The sequence below is a fragment of the Podarcis pityusensis genome, assembly GCF_964106645.2.
Source record: "Podarcis pityusensis genome assembly, chromosome: 9".
In the NCBI taxonomy this organism is placed as follows: domain Eukaryota; kingdom Metazoa; phylum Chordata; class Lepidosauria; order Squamata; family Lacertidae; genus Podarcis; species Podarcis pityusensis.
The window spans coordinates 1,909,997-1,934,018 of NC_138034.1; the positions used below are offsets into that span (position 1 = coordinate 1,909,997).

General features: G+C 41.2%; 1 protein-coding gene across 8 annotated transcripts in view; it reads left to right on the plus strand.

The window, feature by feature from the left end:
- The window catches only part of SCAPER (S-phase cyclin A associated protein in the ER), a 227,172-nt gene that overhangs the window by 107,078 nt on the left and 96,072 nt on the right, over positions 1 to 24,022 (plus strand). For all 8 annotated transcript variants that reach the window (XM_081021507.1, XM_081021500.1, XM_081021502.1 and 5 more), the window contains 2 exons: positions 5,832 to 5,897; positions 15,614 to 15,725. In XM_081021507.1, the coding sequence (XP_080877633.1) occupies positions 5,832 to 5,897; positions 15,614 to 15,725 (178 nt within the window). The remainder of the gene's footprint in view (positions 1 to 5,831; positions 5,898 to 15,613; positions 15,726 to 24,022) is intronic.

Sequence of the window (24,022 nt, forward strand, 5' to 3'; positions counted from 1 at the left end):
AGAACCTGCTGGCAATCTTGCCATTCGCAAGGCTGCTGGCTGCTGCCACATGAGCCTGTTTGGTGTTGGCCTCTAAGCTTTGGAATCACTTTCTTAGCACTGTGGGGCAATTGGGAAAAAATGTCCCCTTTTGAGCAGGTTTTGAAGACCTTTCCTTTTTAGATAGGCTTTTTACCTGTAGTTGTTGCTTCCAATGCTGACCCTTGATTTAATTTTGTCTCTGCTTGCAATTTTAGTTCTATTGCAAACATATTTAAATTGTACCCTACTTTAAGAATCTGGTAAAACTGAAAGAGTAGGCTTAAACTAACTCTAAACAATGTGTGTGCATCCTTAGGATTAGAGGTTTAAGTTTATGTACATTTAATTTTAATTACACATCTCTTCCTGTACTTTGGCTTACTACTTGGCACATTGGCAGCAATGGTAAATACTGTGCATATTAAGGAGGAGATTGCTCATGGCTCGTAAATTAAAGAGCTTATAATCAGTGGAATGTGAGAAGATTCTTTTTCTTGGTTTTAAGTGCTTAATTCTAAACACAATTTACTAGGAAGTAAGCTCCTTGGAACCAAGTGGGACTTGCTTTTGTGTAAACATGCATAGGGCTGTGTTGTAAGTGGAATTGTTAGATGAAGAAATAGTTGGAGATTGTTAAAATGGAACTTGATTAGATTTCAGATTTAAAGAAATTAATTAGATGGAGGCAAGTAAAAGGTTGAAGAGCAAGACCTGCCCTTAATCCATCTACAACATAGGCTTGGAGGTGAGCTGCCCACATCATTCATTTAAGTATGCATTTGTAGCTGTTCTGCAACCTTTATTGTAAGACACATCATAAAGCAAAACCTGCCCAATATAAGAACTTGTAATGTTAAGCACACTTCAGAAATTAAGAAAATGGTAACATTTTAAAAATAATAACATATTAAAAATTGAGGACAAGCAAGTAAGTGGACCCAGTTGTTAGATCTTAAATCAAAACCAGAATATGCAACTACCCGTAATGGCAGAGGTGAATGAAGGGACAGCCCTTGATCAATGAGATATCTATTCTCTTAAGAAGTTTTCTTGGTCTTATTAATAATATTTATAACCTGAAGCCATTAAGCAGGTGCTGTTACTGCTGATATATAGCAAAGTAAATTATTCCATATTAACGTGTATGTGACGCTATCAAAATAGTGCTTCAAGATGCACACAGCAAATTGGTGACTTGACGAACAAAATTCTAAATTGTAGGCAAATGGCATGGCATTAATGAAGTCAATTGATGTGATTTGCCTGTGGTTTTCTCTTGCAGACTGCATATAAAACTTTCTACTTTCCTAAGATGTTCATAGCGGTTTTGGTTTGATGAAGAAATAGATTGCTTATCTGAACTAACTTCATAATGTCACTTTCTAGTTAAGCAGCTTTTACCAGCATTTAGAAACAACATTCTAAAATATACTCACCTTTAGAGGTAAAACATGAACTGAAGGAAAACAGGAAATAGTGCCCTTCTGAGCAAAGCAAACCTCATATGCGAAAAAATAGCAAAGCAAATTTGAAATTAATCCTGCTGTTGGACTGAAAAATGGTGCTTAGCATCTTGAGTTAGCCAAAGAAATAAAAAATCACTTGCCAGCCAGCAACAGGAAAACTATGAACTAATCAAGGAAGATAATTAAGGGGCAAAGGATAGCCCAGGGCAAGAATTTAGTGAAGATAAATATTTGCAGAACATACAAAAGCTACTTCTCACTGACTTTGTGCAAACTTGAAAATCAACTTCCTTGCTTGTCACTCTAATCATGTCATGTCTCTCTCCGAATCCTTCCTTTCTCCTGCTAGATAAAGGTCAAGCTTTTCATCCTTGACTTAAGAGCTTTTCATAGTTCTGCCTCTCCCTACTTACCCACCCATGCCTGTCTGTCTGGTACACCCAATTTGCTGATAGAGTCTCACAGGTTTGGGAGATGACTAGAAAGAGAGAGCAAATAATAAGTGCAATTACATGATTTTTTCCTCCTTCACAACATCAAAGGGGGATATCTTTAATGGGCACTGATGACTATGAATTTATGTATTTTAAAGCCATAGCCTTAGACCAGATGCGTTTTGTCAAGATCTCCCTGGTGGCTATCTAACATTAGTGATGCTCAGCATCAACACATTCTAAACAATGCATAAGTAACTTACCTCCATTGTGAGTATGACTTAGTTGGATTTAGAATCATAGAATTGCAGAGATGAAAGGGAGCCCAAGGGTCATGTAGCCAACCCCCTGCAATGCAGGAATCTCAGCTAAGGGAATTGGAGTTCTTGTTGAAACTACACTGAAAAGGATATATCAAGAACTCTGGCCAAAAGTTTCAATATAAGGAATAATTCCTACTCAAGAGTTGAAATGAAAAACGTGTGTATTCTGCTAAGAATAACAGTTTGAAGCTAGTAGTAGATTTAAACACAACGTATAAGTATGATAGTTTTAAAGTAATGGTAAGTTTGGATACAACGTTTAAGTGCAGAAATAATGTCGTTTCAAATATACAATGATATAGTACAAAGGTACATGAAATACCAGTGCACAACAATTGTTTTATACAAGTCTCAATAGCAGTCAAAAAGAGTCCACATTATATAAAATTAGAATAAAGAATAAAGAATGACGGATCAAATGGGGCCAAAAAGGAGTATCCGGAGTGTAAATCAGATGTACGGCTCAGTGGTGGTAACCAGGACAGGGCCCTGTTTCGGAGTACACGCCTTCTTCAGCTCGGTTTTTTGACGACTATAAATCTGTTGGAAGTCTGTATCATTTAGTTCTTTTATGTTTCTATTTCGACATGCGTCTTAGATAATTGCATCCAAGTTTTCTTGCGTTTCTCTGTGCGTTTTCCCACAGAGAAATACGTTGTGTTTAAATCTACTACTAGCTTCAAACTGTTATTCTTAGCGGAATCTCAGCTAAAGCATCCATGACGTATGGTCGTCCCATGGTATTGATAGAAAGTAATATCTAAGTTTATTAATGCAACTGCTGCATTGGATGTGTAATTTAATTTGAAAATGTTGCAGTTTGGGCTCTGTTTACATTGATTACTTCTTATTATTAATATTAATATCATCATCATGAAGATCCCAGGGTAGTTCACAACAGAAAAATACAAAAAGCATAAAACACAAACACAAACAAGCCAATAACCCCTTTCCCACAAACACATTTAAAAGCCACAAAATCAGCCAAACATAAGGCAGTACAGACATAACTTGCTTACCAAAGTTAAGTAATTGTGAGTGAGCTACAGGATTGGTGCATCCTTTCCCCAGTTTCCATTCTGGGCAGAAAACCACTCTGATATAGTGGTTAGTATTGGAGAGGAAGAGACCTGGGTTTAAATCCATGCCTGATTGGGCATCCGTAAGTCCATTCTCTCTCTCGGCCTCACTTTCAATCAAATGCTTCTTGTGAGAGTAAAAATGGGGAAAACACATAAGCTTCCCTGAGCTCCTTGGAGGAAGGGCAAAAATAATGTAACCAGGAGAAAACTAAGTAAATGCAAATTCATTTCAGTCACAGTTAAGTGTTGCAATAATTCCTTTGTTTGCTTATTTATTGCAAAAATGTATGCCCCACTTTTCTTATAAGTAGGTAATGACAAAAGTACTAAAAGCAATAGTGAACACTATAGATAAAAAAAAATGTGAACCCTGACCAGAGAGATACAGTCAGTCTGCAGAAATTCAAAAGCGAACAGTGATCAGCAATACAGGGAGCAGCGGCCCATACCAGAAATAATTCCACAGAATTGGAAACGGTTGCTAGTAAATAGGGTCATGTTTGCAACTAAGGGTTCTACAAAACTTGCTTTCGTGACTATAACACATGCAATTGCTGGTTTGTTTGCTTTTCTGCTTTTCTTTTTTAGCTTTTTTGGTGTACTTTTTCCCAATGAAATGCTAGTACCTTTTAGCTTATTTGTTTCACCTCTGGGCTTTGTTTGCAGGAGCTGAGAATTTAAACATTTCTAAATCATCAAAGTATCTTCTGAATTTAATTTTGCCAAGGCTTTGTTTGAGTCGTTGGCTGGGCTGGTGAATCACATCTTGTCCCAAGCCAGATTGAACAGAGTTAAGCTGTGTCAAAAGGAGCGTTTGCCTCTGTCTCCAGCATGTTGGCATTTTGCCAACATAAACCTGAATACTTTTAATTGTCTGAACAGGTTTGTACTGCTGACTCCTGCTTACATTTCTCTTAAGTGAAACAGCCATTCATACAGGGCTTTCCTGTGGGCAGGGGACGGGTGGGGGCTCATGTAATTGCATCCATTGCTAACCCTGTTATTCTGCCACAAAACATTAATGAAACCCAAGTGATTAAAACACTGTCAACCAATTAATAATTCTGTTATCAATTGGAAGACATACCTTTTTAATGCTAGAAGTGTGTTTTCCTCTCTTGTAGTTAATGCTTATGATAATTATAGATGCTTCAATTGTTTCATCAGACAGTTACTAAAATGGGAGCAGTGTCTTCTCCAAGTATCAGGAAATGCTGTGGATGGGGGAAATGGTCCTACAATTAGTCTAGTTTTCCGGGATGCCTGCTAATTTCTATTAGAGTAGTAGTAGTAGTAGTAGTAGTAGTTGTTGTTGTTAATTGAATTTATATACCACCCTATACCTGGAGTTCTCAGGGTGGTTCATAGAACAAAACAGAAATATAAAATCACAAAATATATACCGTAGATTCCGGCATATATGGTGACTTTTTAACCCTGGAAAAGAGGTTAAAAAGTTGGGGGTCGCCTTATACGCCGGGTATTGGTGGCGCAGAGCGGAGGCCCCCTCCCCCGTCGCTGGTTTGGAAGCAGCAGCAGCGAGCGGCAGGCTCAGCTCCGCGCTGGGCGGCTTTCTCCCGGCACGGAGCTGCCCAGCGTATCAGGCGACTGGGCTTATAAGACAAATCCCCAAATTGCAGCTGCTAATTTGGGGGGTCATCTGATGCGCCCAGTCACCTAATACACCGGAATCTACGGTAATCAAAATAAAAACAACAACCCCCTCCCCCAAAAACCACATTTTAAAAGGGCATAGGATGTCAATCAAACGTTTTTGCCTGGCGCCTAAAGGTGTACAGTGGTACCTTGGGTTACAGACGCTTCAGGTTACACACTCCGCTAACCCAGAAATAGTACCTCGGGTTAAGAACTTTGCTTCAGGATGAGAACAGAAATCATGCTTCAGCAGCACGGCGGCAGCGGGAGGCCCCATTAGCTAAAGTGGTGCTTCAGGTTAAGAACAGTTTCAGGTTAAGAACAGACCTCCAGAATGAATTAAGTATATAACCAGAGGTACCACTGTATAATGGAGGCACCAGGTGAACTTCCCTGGGGAGAGCATTCCATAGATGGGGAGCCACTGCAGGGAAGGTCCGTTCTTGTGTTGCCACCCTCCTGGCCTCTCAAGGAGGAAGCATACGAAGAAGAGCCTCAGAAGATGATCTCAGGGTCTGGGTAGGTTTATTGAGGAAGAGGCGGTTCCTGAGGTATTGCGGTCCTGAGCCGTTTAAGGCTTTATAGGTCAAAACCACTACTTTGAATTGGGCCCAGAAACTAATTGGTAGCCAGTGCAATCAGACCAGGATCGGTGTCATATGCTCAAATTGTATTGCTCCGGTGAGCAACCTGGCCACTGAATTCTGCACCAGCTGAAGCTTCCGAACCGTCTTCCGAACTTCTATTCTGTCATTGCTATGAAAGAAAGAGAGGAGTAAAATTGTAAGGAAGTCTACGAGGTGCCTTGTGTGAGTTATAACTAATGTTTTAAAATGTTTTCCTCCTTAGGGCAAAGGAATATGAAAGTATAATGGAAGCAAAAAACGGCTCTTGTGACTCCCCTTACAAAGCAAAGTAAGCATTTAGACCTTGTTTTAAATTTGATATGTAGCACTGAGATAAAATTGTGTTACTGGAAGATGAAGATGATGGTGTTCAATGCATGTAATATGGTCAGCCATTTTTCGTTCTTGTTAGCCATTAAATCACAAAAAGCAAACCATTAGGAGTAAGTTGAATTATCAGAACTGCACATTGTAAAATTGTAAAGTTCCCAAAATCATTTAAATTAAAAAATCTATTTTGCAGTCGGCACTGTTTTGGATTTTGAAAAGAAAAGTCTGTAACTCTTTTACTGCTGGTGCATGTAAAGCTACCTTATAGATAACTACCGTATATACTCGAGTATAAGCCGGCTTTTTCAGCACATTTTTTATGCTGAGAAAGCCCCCCTCGGCTTATACTTGAGTGAGGCGGGCGGCGGCGGCAGAGGGATGAGCGGCCCAAAAGGAGCTCTTTCTCGCTGCTGGTCCTTTTGGGCTGCTTGTTCTTCCTCTGCCGCTGCCACCACCACCAGGTTTGTGGTGTGGTGAACTGGCTTTTACTTGAGTCAATAAATTTTCCCAGGTTTTTTGTGCTAAAATTAGGTGCCTCGGCTTATATTCGGGTTGGCTTATACTCAAGTATATACGGTAACTGGCCCACATAGGTCGGCAGCCATCTAATTTTGAAACCCTCTGAATGACCTTCTAGAAATTAATGAAATGAATAAATAAATCTATCCCTTGCGTGAATAGTATAAAGGACAATGCACAGCATCTTTGATCTCACTTGATCCATGCACATAAAGACAGTCATTTGTTGGCCTGTTAAAGCATTCACCAGTCAGATATTCTGTGGGCATAGTTTGAAAGCTAAGCTGCATAAATGCATGTCTAAAAAGGGGGAAATGCTAATTCCCACAGATAAAAAGCCATTTTGTGGTTAGTCTTAAATATACCATACAGAGGATCCACATATGTGGTGCTTTGCAAAGAAGGAGTGACAGAAAACAGACTGTGGGTGTAGCATGAGAAGAGGAGGCAAGGGACAAATCTCTGGTCATTTCAGTTACATGGACTTAGGCCTTACTGAAAGGTCCCCCATCCTTGCCTTGTTTTGTCAGCCTGAGGGCTTCATTCCCCTCTGGGCAACCTTCCGCGTGGCTGGAGCCAGAGGCAAAAAATGGAACAGAACAATGGATGTGACTCTTTCATTTGTTCAGTAGGCAACATTTTGGATGCAAAAATCAAAGGTGTACACATGCCTGCACACTCACACTCCTCTACCCTCTATTCAGGCAAGCAAGAGGCATTGTTGCAGTCAAGAACACATTGCAGCCAGGGGAGATCAGTCATGAAGGACTCGGAGCAGCCCTGAAGAAAGGCCTCCCTGGGTGGGACCTAGGTATTGTCCCAAGGGCCAGATAGAGAGTCCTGGAAGGCTTTGCGAGGCCCAGAGTCTGAGGTTCCCTGCCTCTAGGAAGTTGTGCCAAAGGCTTCACAGAGAAGTGTGGATGTGGGGGAATATCGGTACACATACACAGCTAATGTGTCCATTGACCATCCTATGAACACGGGGGGTGGTATTATTTTTCAGATTAGTCTTCATCACAAAACTTCAGATCTACTAGTGGTTTTAAGGGTGAAAATCCTCTGGTTCCCGAGATTGAAAAATGAGAATTTGAGGAGGCTTTGCCTGTATCTGGAGCATATGCTACTCGTGGTGGTATATGGGGCTCATATAGGGACCCTGGGGACCATCTAGTCCAACCCACTGCAAGACAGGGGCTTGAAAACCTACTCCTGCCCCCCCCCCCACTGTGTATTTCCTATGGCCAGGTAGAGCTTAAAGTACCCACTTCTTTATCATGAAGCCAATTTGGTGTATTGAAGGAAGAAGTGAGGGAATAGGATGATTTTATTTATCAGTGGCCTGAATGTAGTTTATACTATAATTTAAAGCTAAGCACAGAGAGAACTTTTTAATAGAGTTTTAACAGTATTTCACAATTTCCTTCTAATGGCAAACCTACGCTAGTATAAATCTCTCTAGCTTGACTTAAGTTCTCTGGAGTTTTGCCAGTATATACAAATGGAGGAACAAGCCTTTCTCCCATGCAGTCTTTTTAAATACATTAGTGGGAAAGCGCAGAATGTTGAGGAAGAGGAAGAAGTAAAATCTGAATTTTGTACTACTGTTGCCGTGTCTGTGGAGTTCTGTTTTCTACCACCTCTGCACCTGTGTGTTGTGTGTCTTCCACCCTTATTTCAAGAACCTCCAAAAAGTATACAGGATACTTGCAGCATCCTGTCTGCTTTTGAATGGATGTATTATTGATATTGGAGGGTAATAACATATGTATCGATCTATCTATTTGACAGAGCCAGAATGTAGTCCTCAAGGTCTTAGGATATTTTCCCTTGAGGCTAAAGAGTTACTATTTCATTGGAGATGTTTGAACATTCCTGCAATCATCCTCTGAGGCCCTCCTTCATGTGCCTCCTCTATCAGAGGTCCAAAGGGGGGGCAACACGATAGCGGGACTTTTCTATGGTGGCTCCCTGTTTGCGGAATGCCCTCCCCAGGGTGGCTCACCTGGCACCTTCATTACATATCTTTAGGCTGTAGGCAAAAATGTTTCCCTTCAACCAGGCATTTGGCTGATTTTGTGGGTTTTTTAATGTGTTTGTGGGAGAGTGGTTATTGGGTTGTTTTTGTTTTATTCATTTATTGTATTTTTCTGTTGTGAACCGCCGTGGGATCTTCAGATGAAGGACAGTATACAAGTTGTTGTTGTTAATACATAAAATAATGTTAGTATTTTTATTTTTATTTTGCCCTCTACTATACCTTAATTTCTGAGTTCGTTTTTCAGCAATAGCAATGGATACAGCTTAGATTATACTTTTAATCTTTATTTAACCCACCCTTAAATATTTCTGTTTTCTTAAAATAACCTTCCTAGCAGCTAGCAGTAAATATAGAATCAATTAATTGTTTGAAAAACAAACAGAAAAAGATAAAAAGGTAACTCTTCTTGATTAATAAAACTGGTTCCATCAGAAGATTTAATTGGTCTTGTGTGAGAAAGCATGAGCTTGCTGTTTTCTTGCCCGTTATTGTTCAGAAGCTTCCTTCTCAGTTCCAGCTGTGAGACATCTGAGTTTCCTAGTAAGATCATTTCAGGAAATTGGGTATTTTCTTTTAATCCATTTCATCTAACAAAAATAGTGGGTCTGTCGGGTGTTTTTACTATTTTGGGTAGCTGTTTGCTAATATCATGACTCTCAATAGCTAATCTTTTTATTGTGTTGATTGTTTGTAACAAATGGGAATCAGAGAAATTGTGAGCATAATTTTTTTCCCTTCCTTTCCCGTGAAAGGTTTGTGAATTGATTTGGTACAACTGGAAACCATTACATGGCATGTTCTCCATTCTTCTTTTTGAAAATATGTTTATTGAAATCTATAATAAAAAAGGGAAATTACAGCCAATAAGACAAAGACGGGGGAAAGCAAGAACCTCCCCCAATAACAACCCCCGAGATTCACAATGCATATGGGCAATTAGAAAAACTGAAATCACTGTCTTTCATTTTCCCTAGTGGAGTTGTTTAAAAGAAGAAAGATGCCTTTCACAGGGCATTCTGCTCCCCACCCCCAAGTTTCATTGATGCTCTAGGCCAGGCATGTCCAACTTCAAATAGGCTGCCATCTACTACCCAGTACAGGGGTGCCTCGCAAGACGAAATTAATTCGTTCCGCGAGTTTTTTCGTCTAGCGAATTTTTCGTCTTGCGAAGCACGAAATCCCATAGGAATGCATTGAAATTCAATTAATGCGTTCCTATGGTCAAAAAAAGTCCAAACAAAGCCAAATTTGGTACAACAAGAGTTTATTAAGTGCTCTTTAAAGTCACACATACTGTAAAGAGCATTTCAAAAATTGAAGGAAGAATAAATTAAGTTTCTAAACATGACAGAAAAACATTTTTAAAAAAACAACATGGCCCAATGGTCACAGAAAATCATAAAAATTCAAAAAAAAAACCACACAAGCTCCCAGATTCTTGCAAACCCCTCCTCAACTGTTCCCCCAGCCACCCACCACACAGAAATTCAAACCCAGATATTTTTTTAAAAAAACAGCAGAGTGGCCCAATGGTCACAAAAAAATCATAAAAATGCAGAAAAAAACCACACAAGCTTCCAGATTCTTGCAAACCTCTCCCCAACACCAAGTCCTTGAATTCCAAACACCCCAACCCAAAATCCAAAAACCCCCAAAAAGTTTTAAAAGTTTAACTTACCAAATGGCTGCAAAAGAAGTTTTGGAAAAGCTTCAAAAATCAGCAAAGTCTTCAAAAACCTCAAAAAAGGCTACCACACCGTGTGCTATGAGTTGCTCCTCGAAGTCAAGTCGCAACTGCACCTCTTCATAGAATCATAGAATCATAGAGTTGGAAGAGACCACAAGGGCCATCTAGTCCAACCCCCTGCCAAGCAATGCACCCCAGGTATTAACGGTTTTACGAAAAAGGAAACAAACTTGCAAGACGTTTTCGTCTTGCAAAGCAAGCCCATAGGGAAATTCGTCTTGCGAAGCAGCTCAAAAAACGCAAAACCCTTTCATCTAGCGAGTTTTTCGTCCTACGAGGCATTCGTCTTGCGGGGCACCACTGTATTAAAAAAAAAACAGGCAGTGATCTATCCATTGTCATTGGAGAGATGAGCGCGCGTGGGTGCATGTGTGGAAGGAGGTGACTGAGGAGACAGTCTTCCCCCCCCAGCCAGCCCTTTCTTTCTCCCCCCAAAGCATCCCCCCCCCCATCAAAGGGAGCCTTCCCACGTGGCTCCTCCTCTCGCCTCTGCTCTAGGCTTCTTATCGGCCAAGAGTCCTTCTGCAAACCTCTTGCCTAAAGTCTTGGTGGCACTGACCACCTTGATTGACTATTAAAAGGAGTGATGGTTTTCACTCTCTATTTTGAGAGACTCTCTGACTTCCTGTGAATGAGAAAAAGACATGCAGAAAGTTACTTTGGAATGGGGAGGGGGAATTTTGCCAAAATCCATAGTAGAAGTAAGAAGCTAAAAAAGTTTGAATCTATAATCACAGTGTAGAATGTACAAAATGATTTTGGTGCTGATAAAGGTAATGTTTCAATCAATTCCAAATGTAAATACTCTTGTGTGGATTGTTGCTGCTGCTATTATAGTGTTTAAATAAATGAAGGGCTGCATGGGATGGTGGGCTATTAAAAAGCTAGTTTTGCCTGAAGGCTTACGATCCAAATACTGGGATAAGTAGAGGGGGAGGGGTTTAGGGAGTCAGAAAGGGCAACTAGAATATGCAGAGGCAATGAGGCAGGGGGCCGTATCCAGTCCTAATCCTCCTCTGAGTTGAGCCATGGAAGTTAATGATCTTGACTATCTTAGGTTGATTAAGTTAATGGGTCTGCTCTGAGTAGGACTATCCTTGGGTTCAGCTGTGAATCCCTTTCCCCAGGCATAAGGCATTTTCCACTCAGGCACCTTGTGCTAAAGAATAGCTTAAGAAAAGTGAGCCTGTTTCTAACATGGTCCCCTCATTGTTCAAGCTGGGGCAGAAGAGCATGTACAGTCTCTTGCAAGAGCAGAAACTCAAGAACCTCTAGGGACCCTACCAATTAGGCCACCATGGGAACTTTTGCCAAGCATTTGTGGGACAAAACTAGCACCACAAACCACTGATACAAGATGGATGGAGGTTTTATCCCCACCCATACACTGTTAATCTGCTTTGCAGAGACGCAGGTGGCGCTGTGGTGTAAACCACTGAGCCTAGGGCTTGCCGATCAGAAGGTTGGTGGTTCGAATCCCCGTTGCTGAGTCCCAGCTCCTGCCCAGCTAGCAGTTCAAAAGCATGCCAAAAGTGCAGGTAGATAAATAGGTACCACTCCAGTGGGAAGGTAAACGGAGTTTCCGTGCGCTGCTCTGGTTTCGCCAGGAGGGAGAAAGGTTGTTTTCTGCTGCTCCAGAGAAGCGGACACGGAGCAATGGATCCAAACTACAAGAAAGAAGATTCCACCTCAACATTAGGAAGAACTTCCTGACAGTAAGAGCTGTTCGACAGTGGAATTTGCTGCCAAGGAGTGTGGTGGAGTCTCCTTCTTTGGAGGTCTTTAAGCAGAGGCTTGACAACCATATGTCAGGAGTGCTCTGATGGTGTTTCCTGCTTGGCAGGGGGTTGGACTCGATGGCCCTTGTGGTCTCTTCCAACTCTATGATTCTGTGATTCTATGAAGCGGCTTAGTCATGCTGGCCACATGACCCCGAACAACTGTGGACTCGGCCAGTGAAACGAGATGAGCGCCGCAACCCCAGAGTCGTTTGCGACTGGACTTAACTGTCAGGGTCCTTTACCTTTTTTACCTTTATAATCAAGCAGTGTATAAATTTTGTGAAATAAATTTAAAATAGTTCCCCTTGCTTCCTCCAACTTTCCCACAAAACAGATCACCAAAAGCTAGTTCTTGATGCTTCTCTAGATTTTTTATTTATTTTTTTAAAGGAGAGCTCTCCACTTACCAGGGGTGAGAGGCCTTGGGATAGAAGCAGTCTTTTGTACAAAACCTGTTGAACGACAGAGCAACCTGAGCCCCAGCCAGCATGGCCAATCATCAGGGATAAGAGGAGCTGAAATGCAGCAGTGTCGGGAGTGTATGATGTTGGGGAAAGCTAAAGTAAACCACAATTAAATCCCCCTCCTAATTTTTTTGATAGAGACTGATTTAAGAATGAACTTCCTACACAATCCAGCATAGTCTTAAGTTTGACAGATCCTCAGACGGTTCCTACAATATTGATAGGGAGGCTAGATGAGCATTTAAAAAGAAAGGAATATGACTACTTTCCTTGAGTCCACAGACTGCTCAGTCCATAGTTCTCCAAGAAGTTAAGCAATTCTGTAACAATCAGAGTTATCTAAGAGAAGGTAACTTTATATTCTGCAATATGAGGGGAAATGAGAGAGAAAAATCCTTTAGGGATGCGGAAATGCAAGTCTCGGTAGATAGGGCTTTGAAGAATTATGGAAATTTTGTAAGGCTCCCCTTTGACTTAACTATAGCTGGAAAAACAGAAGGAATGCAGCACCATTAAGACTATATCTGGGGTTTGTTTTCGGGGGGGGGGGAGGACTATTTTCAAATGTATCTGTCAAGCCAGAACACACATGAGTTGAGTGTCAGCCCCCAATCCTGTACCTGGCTGATTAAAAGGAAACTAATAGCAGGGATCTACGATCTTTTAAAAAATGATCCGGCTTTAAAAGGCCAGTTTAAGGTAATCATGACAATGGCTGTAATCAGTGCTTTTTAAAATTAATTAATTAATTGTTTAGGGGTGCTCTCGACTCAAGAAAATCACTATTTTATAGTTCAAATCGGGGAAAATAAATATAGTAAATGGACAAAAGTTCTACGAAGATTCACAAAATGTTTAGGGGTATGCGTGCCCCCCAGAAAAAAAAAACACTGGCTGTAATCACAAGCACACTGATTTTATTCCAAGTAAACATATAAGTAGCAAGTAATTTGGTGTCAATAGAACACACTCATAACTGTTTCCTGAATTGAGGCCATTTTTACTATGTCCACTTTGAGAAACCTTTTAAATATATCAGTTTAGATGGAGATTTCTTCTGATATATATATATTTTTATTGGACAGGATTTATATGCTGCTTTACCATCAAAACCTCAAAATACGTTAAAATATTGATAAGGAGATGCTACAAATTATTATTATGCTCACTAAACATCTGAAAAAGAAAGAGTTAAAAATACAAAATAAACAGCTGCTGTCAGCACAATTATAATCACAGCAGAATCCACAGTAGTGAGGAGAAATCAGCTAGCCGGGACTTAATACACAACTACCCCCCCAACCCAAAGCCCCTCCAGAATAGAAAGGTTTGACAGCAGAACAGAAAATAGGAGTGACAGGGCCAGGCAAACATCTGGGAGTGGCACGTGGGGGGAGATACAACCTAGCCACATGTACGACTTTATAGATGACAGTCCTCTTTTTAAGGAGCCTCTTATTTGCAGGTTGACCAGTCCAGGGGCTGTTTAAAGAATCAGAAGGGGAAGGAAGGAAGGAAGGAAGGAAGGAAGGAAGGAAGGAGAAGGAAGGAAGGGCAGATGAGCCTTGATGTTACCCGTCAGCTTTTAGCACCTGGATAGCAGACTGAGCAGGCACATAGGTCACCCACAAGGAGAAGAGGGGACTGTGTTTCTAGTTAAGCTACAGGAAAAACAGGAAACTTAATGTAGCCAACTAAGCTGTACTCAAGAGTTGTCCCGTTGAAATAGATGGATCTGGCTTAGGTCCATTCATTTCAATGGGTCTGCTCTGAATGCAGCTTAGCTGGATACAGCCCAGTAGTTTTTAGTGAAGGGTCTTGTCAAAATGGCCTCAGAAAAAAATCAGCTGAGTGTGGTGCAAGTATAGATACCACTGACTCGTGGGGCGACCACAGTTTGAGATTCTCTGTCCTTGCTCATAACACTGGCTGTCAGCATTTCTCCCAGCCGGAAAAATCCTGGAGCCTTTCGCAAGCTCAGCATGCAGTGCACCAATGAGCCCTGTCCCTTCTTGACTTTATCTAGCTCCTGGTCAATCTAATAACTGATAAGTGTCCATTTTGTATTCTTTAAAAAAAATAATTTATGCTTTTCAGATTTATACATTTCACTAGTTTTACAATCATTTAATAATAATAATAATAATAATAATAATAATAATAATAATAATAATTTATACTCTGCCCATATGGCTGGGTTTCCCCAGCCATTCTGGGTGGCTGCCCACAGATTAAAAACAGAATAAAACATCACACATTAAAAACTTCCCCAAATCATTTTAATATTTCAAAACTTGACTTCCTTCCCTCTCTTTCCTTTAATTTATTTTTAATATCTTCTGCATATCCAAATTAACATAATTTGCTCATTTATTCATCTACTTAAAATATATACCCTTAGAAACTGCAGGTTATTACAGTAATCCTGTCAGTGTTCTTATCTGTTTACAATTTATCTGTAAATATTCAATAAACCATTTCCATTCTTTTATTAAGTTTGTTATCTTGATTTCTTATTCTTCCACTAAGTTTTGCCATTTCTGCATATTCCGTAAGTTTTTGTAACCATTCTTCCTTTGCTGGGACTTCTGCTTCTTTCCATTTAGGGGCGAGTAACATTCTTGCCGCTGTAATAGCATACATAAATAAGTTTCTATACAGGATTTTACTTGCTCATCCTTTTGTCTCCCATTCCAATAATATTTTATACATTTTAGACAGCACTTTTACATTACATTCCAACAGGTCTCTCTCCAGTTGTGATATCCCCCGCCCAACCCTCGTAAAAGTGCTAGAGGAGAGGTTGGATAGTGAGAGAGGCTTTCGACTCCCAGAAGGCAATCCGCTAGCAGAGACCCAACCCTGTGCCTTGGAGCATTTCTCCGGCATTGGATGCCACTGCAATATAAACACACATTTGGATGGCAGTTACTTACACACTTACCGGGGGGGGGGTCCATTGAACTTGGTGGAGCTTACTTGTGAGTAGGAGTGCCTAGGCTCACAATGTTTCTCTCTTTAGCATGCTATGATTAATCAAGTCTCAGTGATATATTACAGGAATGCCGTTTTCCCAATTCTGATCTTTATCTTTCTTCTCTCCCCCACCCCCCATTTGCATGGAAGGCTGCAGCGATTAGTAAAAGACCTACTAAAGCAACTTCAAATTCAAGACAGCAACAAAGTCTCAGCTCTGGATAGGATATTGGGAGAGATTTCGCGTATCCTGGAAAAAGAGGTATCATAACTCTTGTTGCTCAACTCGCCATTCCTCTGCAGACCCATCGTTTGGTTACTTAGACACGCAGGGGCGCACTCTCTCTCTTTCATGCACACGTTTGTGTTGGTATAGATATGTGTGTATGTGGATTAATTAATCTGTGGCATTTATGATATTGACTGACCATGCAATTCCATGCATGTTTATTCAAATCCCAGTATGTTTTGTTCATGTGACTTTTGAAAGTGTTGTTACATCCAACTAGTTTTACTTGGACAAAACTCACTGAAATGGATGGCCATTACTAACTTACTCCCATTAATTTCAGTGGGTCTACTCTGAATAAAATGTAGTTGGTTGCAACCCCAAGAGGTGTAAATGAGAGGTTTTATGATTATGTGTTATATTCTACAGCTATTAGGTGAAAGTTGCACTATCAATATATCGAAAACAGAAAAACTAGTTGAAAATGCCATCCTGAGCTGCTGCATCCTTTTGAGTTGATTTAATTGTTTTTAAATGTTCTTTTCAAATATTTTTATCATGAATATAGAAAAAATAGAAACCAATCATTCATTAAATATCACTAAATCTCCAACATTAAATCTCAGAAGTCTACTACAGCATCAGAGAACAGTGCATATGCATATATATTTGAAAGAGAAACGAGAGAATATATTTGAAAATATATTTCTGAAACGAGAAGATGAATACATTTCACAACAAATTGGGCATCTTATGTTTGCTTCTCTTGTATGCATATAGAACAGGTGGGGCTTTTTTTCAGCCGGAACTCAGTTCCAGCACCTCTCAGGTGGGTGCCATTGCCACTATAAGAAAAGGGAGGCATTAATCTTCTTCTAGAAAAATAGCACTGGGAGCAGGTAAGCTTTTTTTGCAGCCGCCACGTCAGTTGTATTCTCACAGCTCTTCTCCTTGTCCTCATACCTTACAGCAAGGATGAGGACCTGTTGCCCTCCAGATGCGTTAGATTAAAACTCCCATCATGTCTGGCCATTGGCCATACTAGTTGGAGTTCAGCAGCATCTGGAGGACCACAGCTTCCCTCTCGCTGCCATACAGCATGATGGAATATAGAGCCAGGCCTTGCTTACAGATCCTAGTTCTGGAGCACAGAGAAGGAGCCAAACGGGAGAAGGCATTTCCTACAGTGTTTTTCCTACAAGTAATTTACTGTTCCCAAAGTGTGTGTTTCTCCTATTTCATCTAACATTGTGAAAATCCTTAATGCTTTAACCAAACAAAATGGAAAATCACTGCATCTCGATTCAGTCTCATGTAAAACCATTTCTCTGGTTATTGGTTAAAGATGAATTTAACTTCAGGCTTTGAATCGCAACAGAGTAACATAAGCTTTGTGCGGCTTATCAGCAGCTTTTCAGACATGTGTGTGCCATTACTACAAGTAAACAGAATTTAAATGGATGGAGTTGACATGGATCCCCCCACAAAAAAATACGAATCCTGTTTTTAAGAATACAGCCAGACTGCTGCTTAAAGCTGGCAGCATGTCACACAGACGTTACTAAGTAAGTTCATATCTGCCAAAGTTTATAAGCTGGTGGAAGTGAGAAGGCAAAATATTCCGTGACCCATGTCGCTGAGTGTAATGCGGTGCAATATCAGATTCTGGCAAAGCCTGCTTTGGTTTGGGTTCATTGAAATCCAAATACCACAAGCAATGGAAGAAAAATAAATATGGGCTGTAGAAGTATCTGCTTGAAAATGGGAGATCTGTACTGTGCAATGTCTATTCTACATGTCAGCACTCATGTAGCATAGCACAACTGAACCATTCTCCTAGGAGAGTGCAATTTGTGCATTCAACATAGGAGATGTACATGTGAGAAAATGTACCCTGGGGTCTACTACACAGTTATCCATGCCTTGGTAACTTCCGGGTTAGACTACAGCAGGGAGTGACTGGCATGTGGCCCTCCAGTTGTTTGTACTCCAACTCCCATCATCCCTGACCATTGATCATGCTGACTGTGTCTGACAGTAGTCTTAACAACCTCCGGATGGAACTACATTGGCTACACCTGCTCTAACCATTACGCCATATTGACTCTTGACTAAAGATGTGTGTTCACTTCTCAACATGTGAAAAGCTGATCTGAATGGGGTTTTTAATTTGTTGTGGAATGAAGGCTAACAAGTTCCATTTGTACTCATTAATACCACTTGGGCGAATGGTCAGGAATACAGAGCACCTCTTTGGCTCTTTGCAGCGTTTCTCTTTTTCTTCCCCCCTCTCAATGAACAGACCACTCTTAAGTAGGTTTTTAAAAAAGGGTTTGCTTACAAAATCCAAAGGTCCGATTTATGCGCTATCACATTCAGCAGCAAGGAGAACACAGGTAGAATACTCTTGGGTACAAAATACAGAAATATAGTTTTGAGCATGCAGGCTGAGCTTAGAGCAAGCTTAGACATGTCCTTCCTGGTTACAGAAGGCTGCCAAATAAAGGCTGCCAAAGAGGTGATGATAATAACACACACAGAGAGAGAGAGGCACAGACATGCAAGCCTTCTCTCAGGCTAAAAGACATGACCTAAAAGGGAAAGAGGGATTGAGAGGGAAAGGATATGCATTTGTAAGGGGCCTCAAAGAGAAGGATTTAAATTCATTAATTACATAAACAGTTAAAAGATTCAGTTTCCTTGAATAAGACCAAGCTTACCTGAAATACTGCTTTCTCCCATCCTCAAACATTAATGTCCTAGGAGGCCCTGCTCCATATTCCCAGCAGAATGAAATGAGGCAGGCCTTTTCAAGTTATGGAATAGTGTTCCCCAAAGGCACACCTGACACTGTGTTTCTGGTCATTTCAGCACCTGGTGAAGATGTTTCTAGTCACCCAGGCCTTTTAAATAGATTGCGCCTCTGTTTTAGAATTCATTTTAATTCTAGGAATGCAGCAAGTTGGGGGTTTTATATTCTTGTTTTTAATGGTTTTATTTGAATTTCATTAATTTTTTCACTTATTTATTCAAAGCTGCCATACAAACATCATGTTATGAAGGTGGCACACAAATGTCATCAATAAATGATGGAGGATATTTGAAAAAAAAGGCGAACAGTTTGTAACACTTCCTTAACTCAAAAGGTTTATTGCAGTAGATCTGCCCCTATAATGGGACACCATTTCGCTATAAGTTATTTAAATCTTGCACAGATGGCAAACTGTTCTTTAGGCCTCAGGGCGGATAAGGAAAAAATGAACATATGTACAGTATTACGAATATCTGTTCTTAATTGGTCCATTTGAGCCAAGGGTGTGTATATATTTTAACAGGAAAACATGGATTCTTGTTGCTCACATTGATATCCATCAGCTAACAGCATAATAGGTCTAACTCTTCTCAGGAACTATTGTACACATGAACTTAAAATGTTTTTTAAAAACAAGCCTGCAGTTTAATCAAACAAGTATTTCCCCCTTATCGCAAGGAGGTATCTCTCTTTGGTGGCAGATTTGTAAGCAGTGCGGGTTGTATTTCTGATGCTGTCTGTAATCATACCATTGCTAATTGTGGCGTAATACAGTAACCTAAACAAACGTTATTGAATTTTCCTCACAAATTCTTCACGAGTCGTTTTACTACAGAGACTGTTTTGTAGGTAGTACAGGCAGTAATTTATTTATTTTTTAAGAAAAAAAAAGAGTGGCACAGAAGTGGTTCTGTTTATATAGGTGTATGTATACACAAGATAGCACTGTGAAACTTTATTTGTCTTACTTATTTTGAAAAATTAGACCCGACATTTCTCTATAAATATACCCAAAACATTTATAGATTATAACCAATTTAACAAATTAGCAATAACAGAATAAGTGAAAAATGAAACATAAACCCACACTTTGACAGCAGAAAGAAGCAGAGAAAATAGTGATGCTGCAGTGCAAAACAAATAACACCCCCAAAACAACACCCGTCCCCCTCCGGGCACCTGAAGGTGTAGGGAAGCTGTCGCCTGCCAGGTGTCTTCTCATTCCGGACAGTTGGCAGTGTTGGTTGGGGCAGATGAGAGTTGGGAATCCAACAACTGGAGGCCATAGCTTGTGGGGGCGCACGTTTGTGATGAGGTTGGGCAGGTCTCCTGGCCTCCCAAGGCCCCTTGGGGAGGGCATTGAGAAGGCCCTGCTCATGGCAGAGTTGTGCTGGGCTTTGGTTGGTGGGAGCACCTGGAGCAGGATCTCACTTGTCGAACGGAGTGAGTACACATGAGGAATGGCATCCAAATATTCAGGTTACTTACACCATCATTTCTTTGACTATAATTTAATTTCCATTTACAAGTGATTCTCCACTTCCACTCATAGCTAGGCGTGGGTGGTTCAGAATATGAGTAAGCACCTCTTTTTATTTCCAAGCTGTTTCATGTGTTCTTGGCACCAGCTGCTACAAGTGAACATTCTGATTTAATCTGGTGACATCTTTGTGGTTAGTTATTTAAGTCGTGTGTTGGTTATTTGAGTTGCTTTTCTAGCATTCCGGTCTCCAAGTTGGCTCAGAACAAGTAATTTAAATGTTAATATGAATTAGCCCTTCCTCTCACCAAAGTTTCTTCCAATGCCCACTGTCTTCTCTCATCTGCTGTCTTCCTCTACACCCCAGGCAGGAACAAGCCTCTCTCCACTGGTAGCCTGAAAGTGGGTGACCTGGTGGCTGAGGGGGCTTCTTTTACTCCCTAGGAGCAGAAACAACGGAGAGGCAAGATGTTTCTGGCTGCTGTTGGTTCTTGAAGCCATGGCAGGCTCCGTGTGAACATAATAGGGAGCACATTGGATGCAGCATGGTGTGTGCCAGGGCTGTGCAAAGAAGAAATGGCAACAAGGGAGTAGCCTCTTCGGTTGTGGCATGCTCTGCTGTGCCAACACTAGCCTCTTCTCAGCATCAGGCTGAGACTTTCCTCTTCAGTTGGAAGCATGATGGAATTTTTATTCTTTTAATTTGATTGTAAGTCACCTAGAGACTGCCCTGCATTAGGTAATGAATGAATGAATACTTATGAATTCATAGAATGATAGAAATGTAGAGTTGGAAGGGATGCCAAGGGCCATCTAGTCCAACCCCCTGCACTGCAGGCTAAAGCATCTGTGACAGGTGACCATCCAATCTTCGCTGGAAAACCTCCAAGGAAGGAGAGTCCACAACCTCCCAAGGGAGATTGTTCCACTGTCAAACAGCTCTTATCAATTGGTGGGACACGGATGGCGCTGTGGTCTAAACCACTGAGCCTCTTGGGCTTGTCAATCAGAAGGTCAGCAGTTCAAATCCCCATGATGGGGTGAGCTCCCATTGCTCTGTCACAGCTCCTGCCAACCTAGCAGTTCCAAAACACACCAGTGCAAGTAGATAAATAGGTACTGATGCGGTGGAAAGGTAAACGGCATTTCCGTGCGCTCTGGCTTCCATCACGGTGTTCCTTTGTGCCAGAAGTGGTTTAGTCCTGCTGCCCACCTGACCTGGAAAGCTGTCTGAGGACAAATGCCGGATCCCTCGGCCTGAAAGCGAGATGAGCGCCACAGCCCCATAGTCACCTTTGACTGGATTGAACCGTCCAGGGGTCCTTTACCTTTACCTTTATCTTTTCTTCTTTTTTAAGAAAAATTTTTTATTAACCGACCAATCACATCAAATCAAACCAAATTACATAAATTCCAAATTACACAGCCGAATTTTAAATTTTTGTTTGGGGTACCCATATTTCAAGTTCCGAAGGGATCCAATCAACTTCTTGCTTCTTACTGCTGTTTTAATGTCCACAAATCTAACCTTATGATGTTCACAGTACTATCCAGTCCTTTCTTATTATTTTTCCACATCTCTTGTTGTTATTTTCATATATTTTTCCTTTCTCTTTGTGACCTCTGATAGTCTCCGCAAGCTGGTTAGAACAGTTTGTAATCCTGCGTGGATATTATTTTTTTTATCCAGTAGCCATATCCAGACGTTTTCCATATAACATCACTTCCATACATCAAAACAGTCTTAGCGTCATTAATCTTCACCAATCTGCCTCCTTTCTCAAAACCTCTGAGGAGATTCACTAGGAATGCAGTCTGAAAACAAATCCGTTCTTCCTCCCGGCTGTAAATCCTTTCGCAAGATGGCGACTCCGAATTACAGTGGTGCCCCGCAAGACGAAAAACTCGCTAGACGAAAGGGTTTAGCGATTTTTGAGTCGTTCCGCAAGACAAATTTCCCTATGGGCTTGCTTCGCAAGACGTTTCGCAAGACGAGTTCTTGCGAGTTTGTTTCCTTTTTCTTAAAGCCGCTAAGCCGTTAATAGCCACTAAGCCGCTAAGCCGCTAATAGCCGTGCTTCGCAAGACGAAAAAACCGCAAGACGAAGAGACTCGCGGAACGGATTAATTTCGTCTTGCGAGGCACCACTGTAATTGCTGCGCCATTCCCAAAAGCTCTTATTGCTTCTCGGTCTCCATAAAGCATACTTTTGGTTAAAGTTTATCTCCACACAGACCTTAATCATCCTGCTTGGGTCAGTTCAACCGACGGTTCTAATGAGGAGGGGTTCTTGTAAATCACATAGAAGGAAAGTAAAAAAGGTCCCCCCCCCCCATTCAGCCCCGTTGTCAACATACCCCGCCTTTGGTGTATCTTCATTGTAAAATATTCCTGTTTCTCCAGCCCGTCGTCTTCTTTCACAGAGGTCACTTAAATTAGCAGACTTCACTCCCCTTCTTCACTTGAAATATGTGCATTTGCTTCTTTTGTAATTAATTATTCCAAATTGCTGCAACTAGTGCGCGATCAGAGACAGCATCCAGGAGAGCCGATGTCCACACGGGGGCATTCTGCCTAGGGCCCTCACCCCCTTCTTTTGAATTAGGGGGTGATTTATGGGCACAGCAGGCAAGGGCAGTGTTTCCCATTTCCTTGGGGCAACAAGGGAGGCTGCCTACTCCCATAACAGCCTCTTAATTACCCCGTGTGGGTCGGAGAGATGGTATTGTCGGCCATCTTCCAATGCGCCCCCTAGTGGCCCCCTTACCTTTACCTTTATCAATTGCTTGACAGTTGCTGGTCCCATGGCTAAAAAATCAAAGCCAAAATAAATTGCCTTCTTAAAAAAAATATACTGATGGATAGCTAGTTCATAGTTGCTGCTTGGGCAGTAGTGCTCACCGAAATGTGATATAAGCAGGATTGAATAATCTGGGAAGTTAGAATGCCTACTCTGGCCTGTTTTCTAAAGACAGAAAGGACTCTTTTGGTATTCCTTGGTATTGCAAATTCCCTTAACAATCGACACAGTTTAAGGATACACTAGTGATGGATGGCTGAATTTCCTCTCCTTATGAATAAAGTTAAGATGTTCTTCACATTTTGTGGAAATGATATTTTTCTTGCATTTAGTGACACTGCCAAAACCGACCACTTTAGTGTAACAAGAAAGGAAATAAACTGTCAGTAATATAAATGCAGTTCCCCCCAAACGACATCCATCTTCCTTCAACATTACATAATCAGCAGGCTACCAAGAGCTTTAAGTTTCTGAGAATTTTAGTTGACTTTTGTGAAAAGAATTGTACCAGTGTGCATGTTGCTATTGCATACTCCTGGGCAGTGCTTTTTTTCTACGCATACCCCTAAACATTTTGTTAATCTAAGTTTGGCCTCATTGAGGGGGAGTATTTCAATATGGTCCTATCACCTCCTGGCAAATAGAAGGGGAAGAAATGGAGGCAGTGAGAGATTTTACTTTCTTGGGCTCCACGATCACTGCAGATGGTGACAGCAGTCACGAAATTAAAAGACGCCTGCTTCTTGGGAGAAAAGCAATGACAAACCTAGACAGCATCTTAAAAAGCAGAGACATCACCTTGCCGACAAAGGTCCGTATAGTTAAAGCCATGGTTTTCCCAGTTGTGATGTATGGAAGTGAGAGCTGGACCATAAAGAAAGCTGATCACCGAAGAATTGATTCTTTTGAATTATGGTGCTAGAGGAGACTCTTGAGAGTCCCATGGATTACAAGAAGATCAAACCTCTCCATTCTTAAGGAAATCTGCCCTGAGAGCTCACTGGAAGGACAGATCCTGAAGCTGAGGCTCTAATACTTTGGCCACCTCATGAGAAGAGAAGACTCCCTGGAAAAGACCCTGATGTTGGGAAAGATGGAGGGCACAAGGAGAAGGGGACGACAGAGGACGAGATGGTTGGACAGTGTTCTCGAAGCTACCAACATGAGTTTGACCAAACTGTGGGAGGTCCATGGGGTTACGAAGAGTCGGACACAACTAAACGACTAAACAACAATTT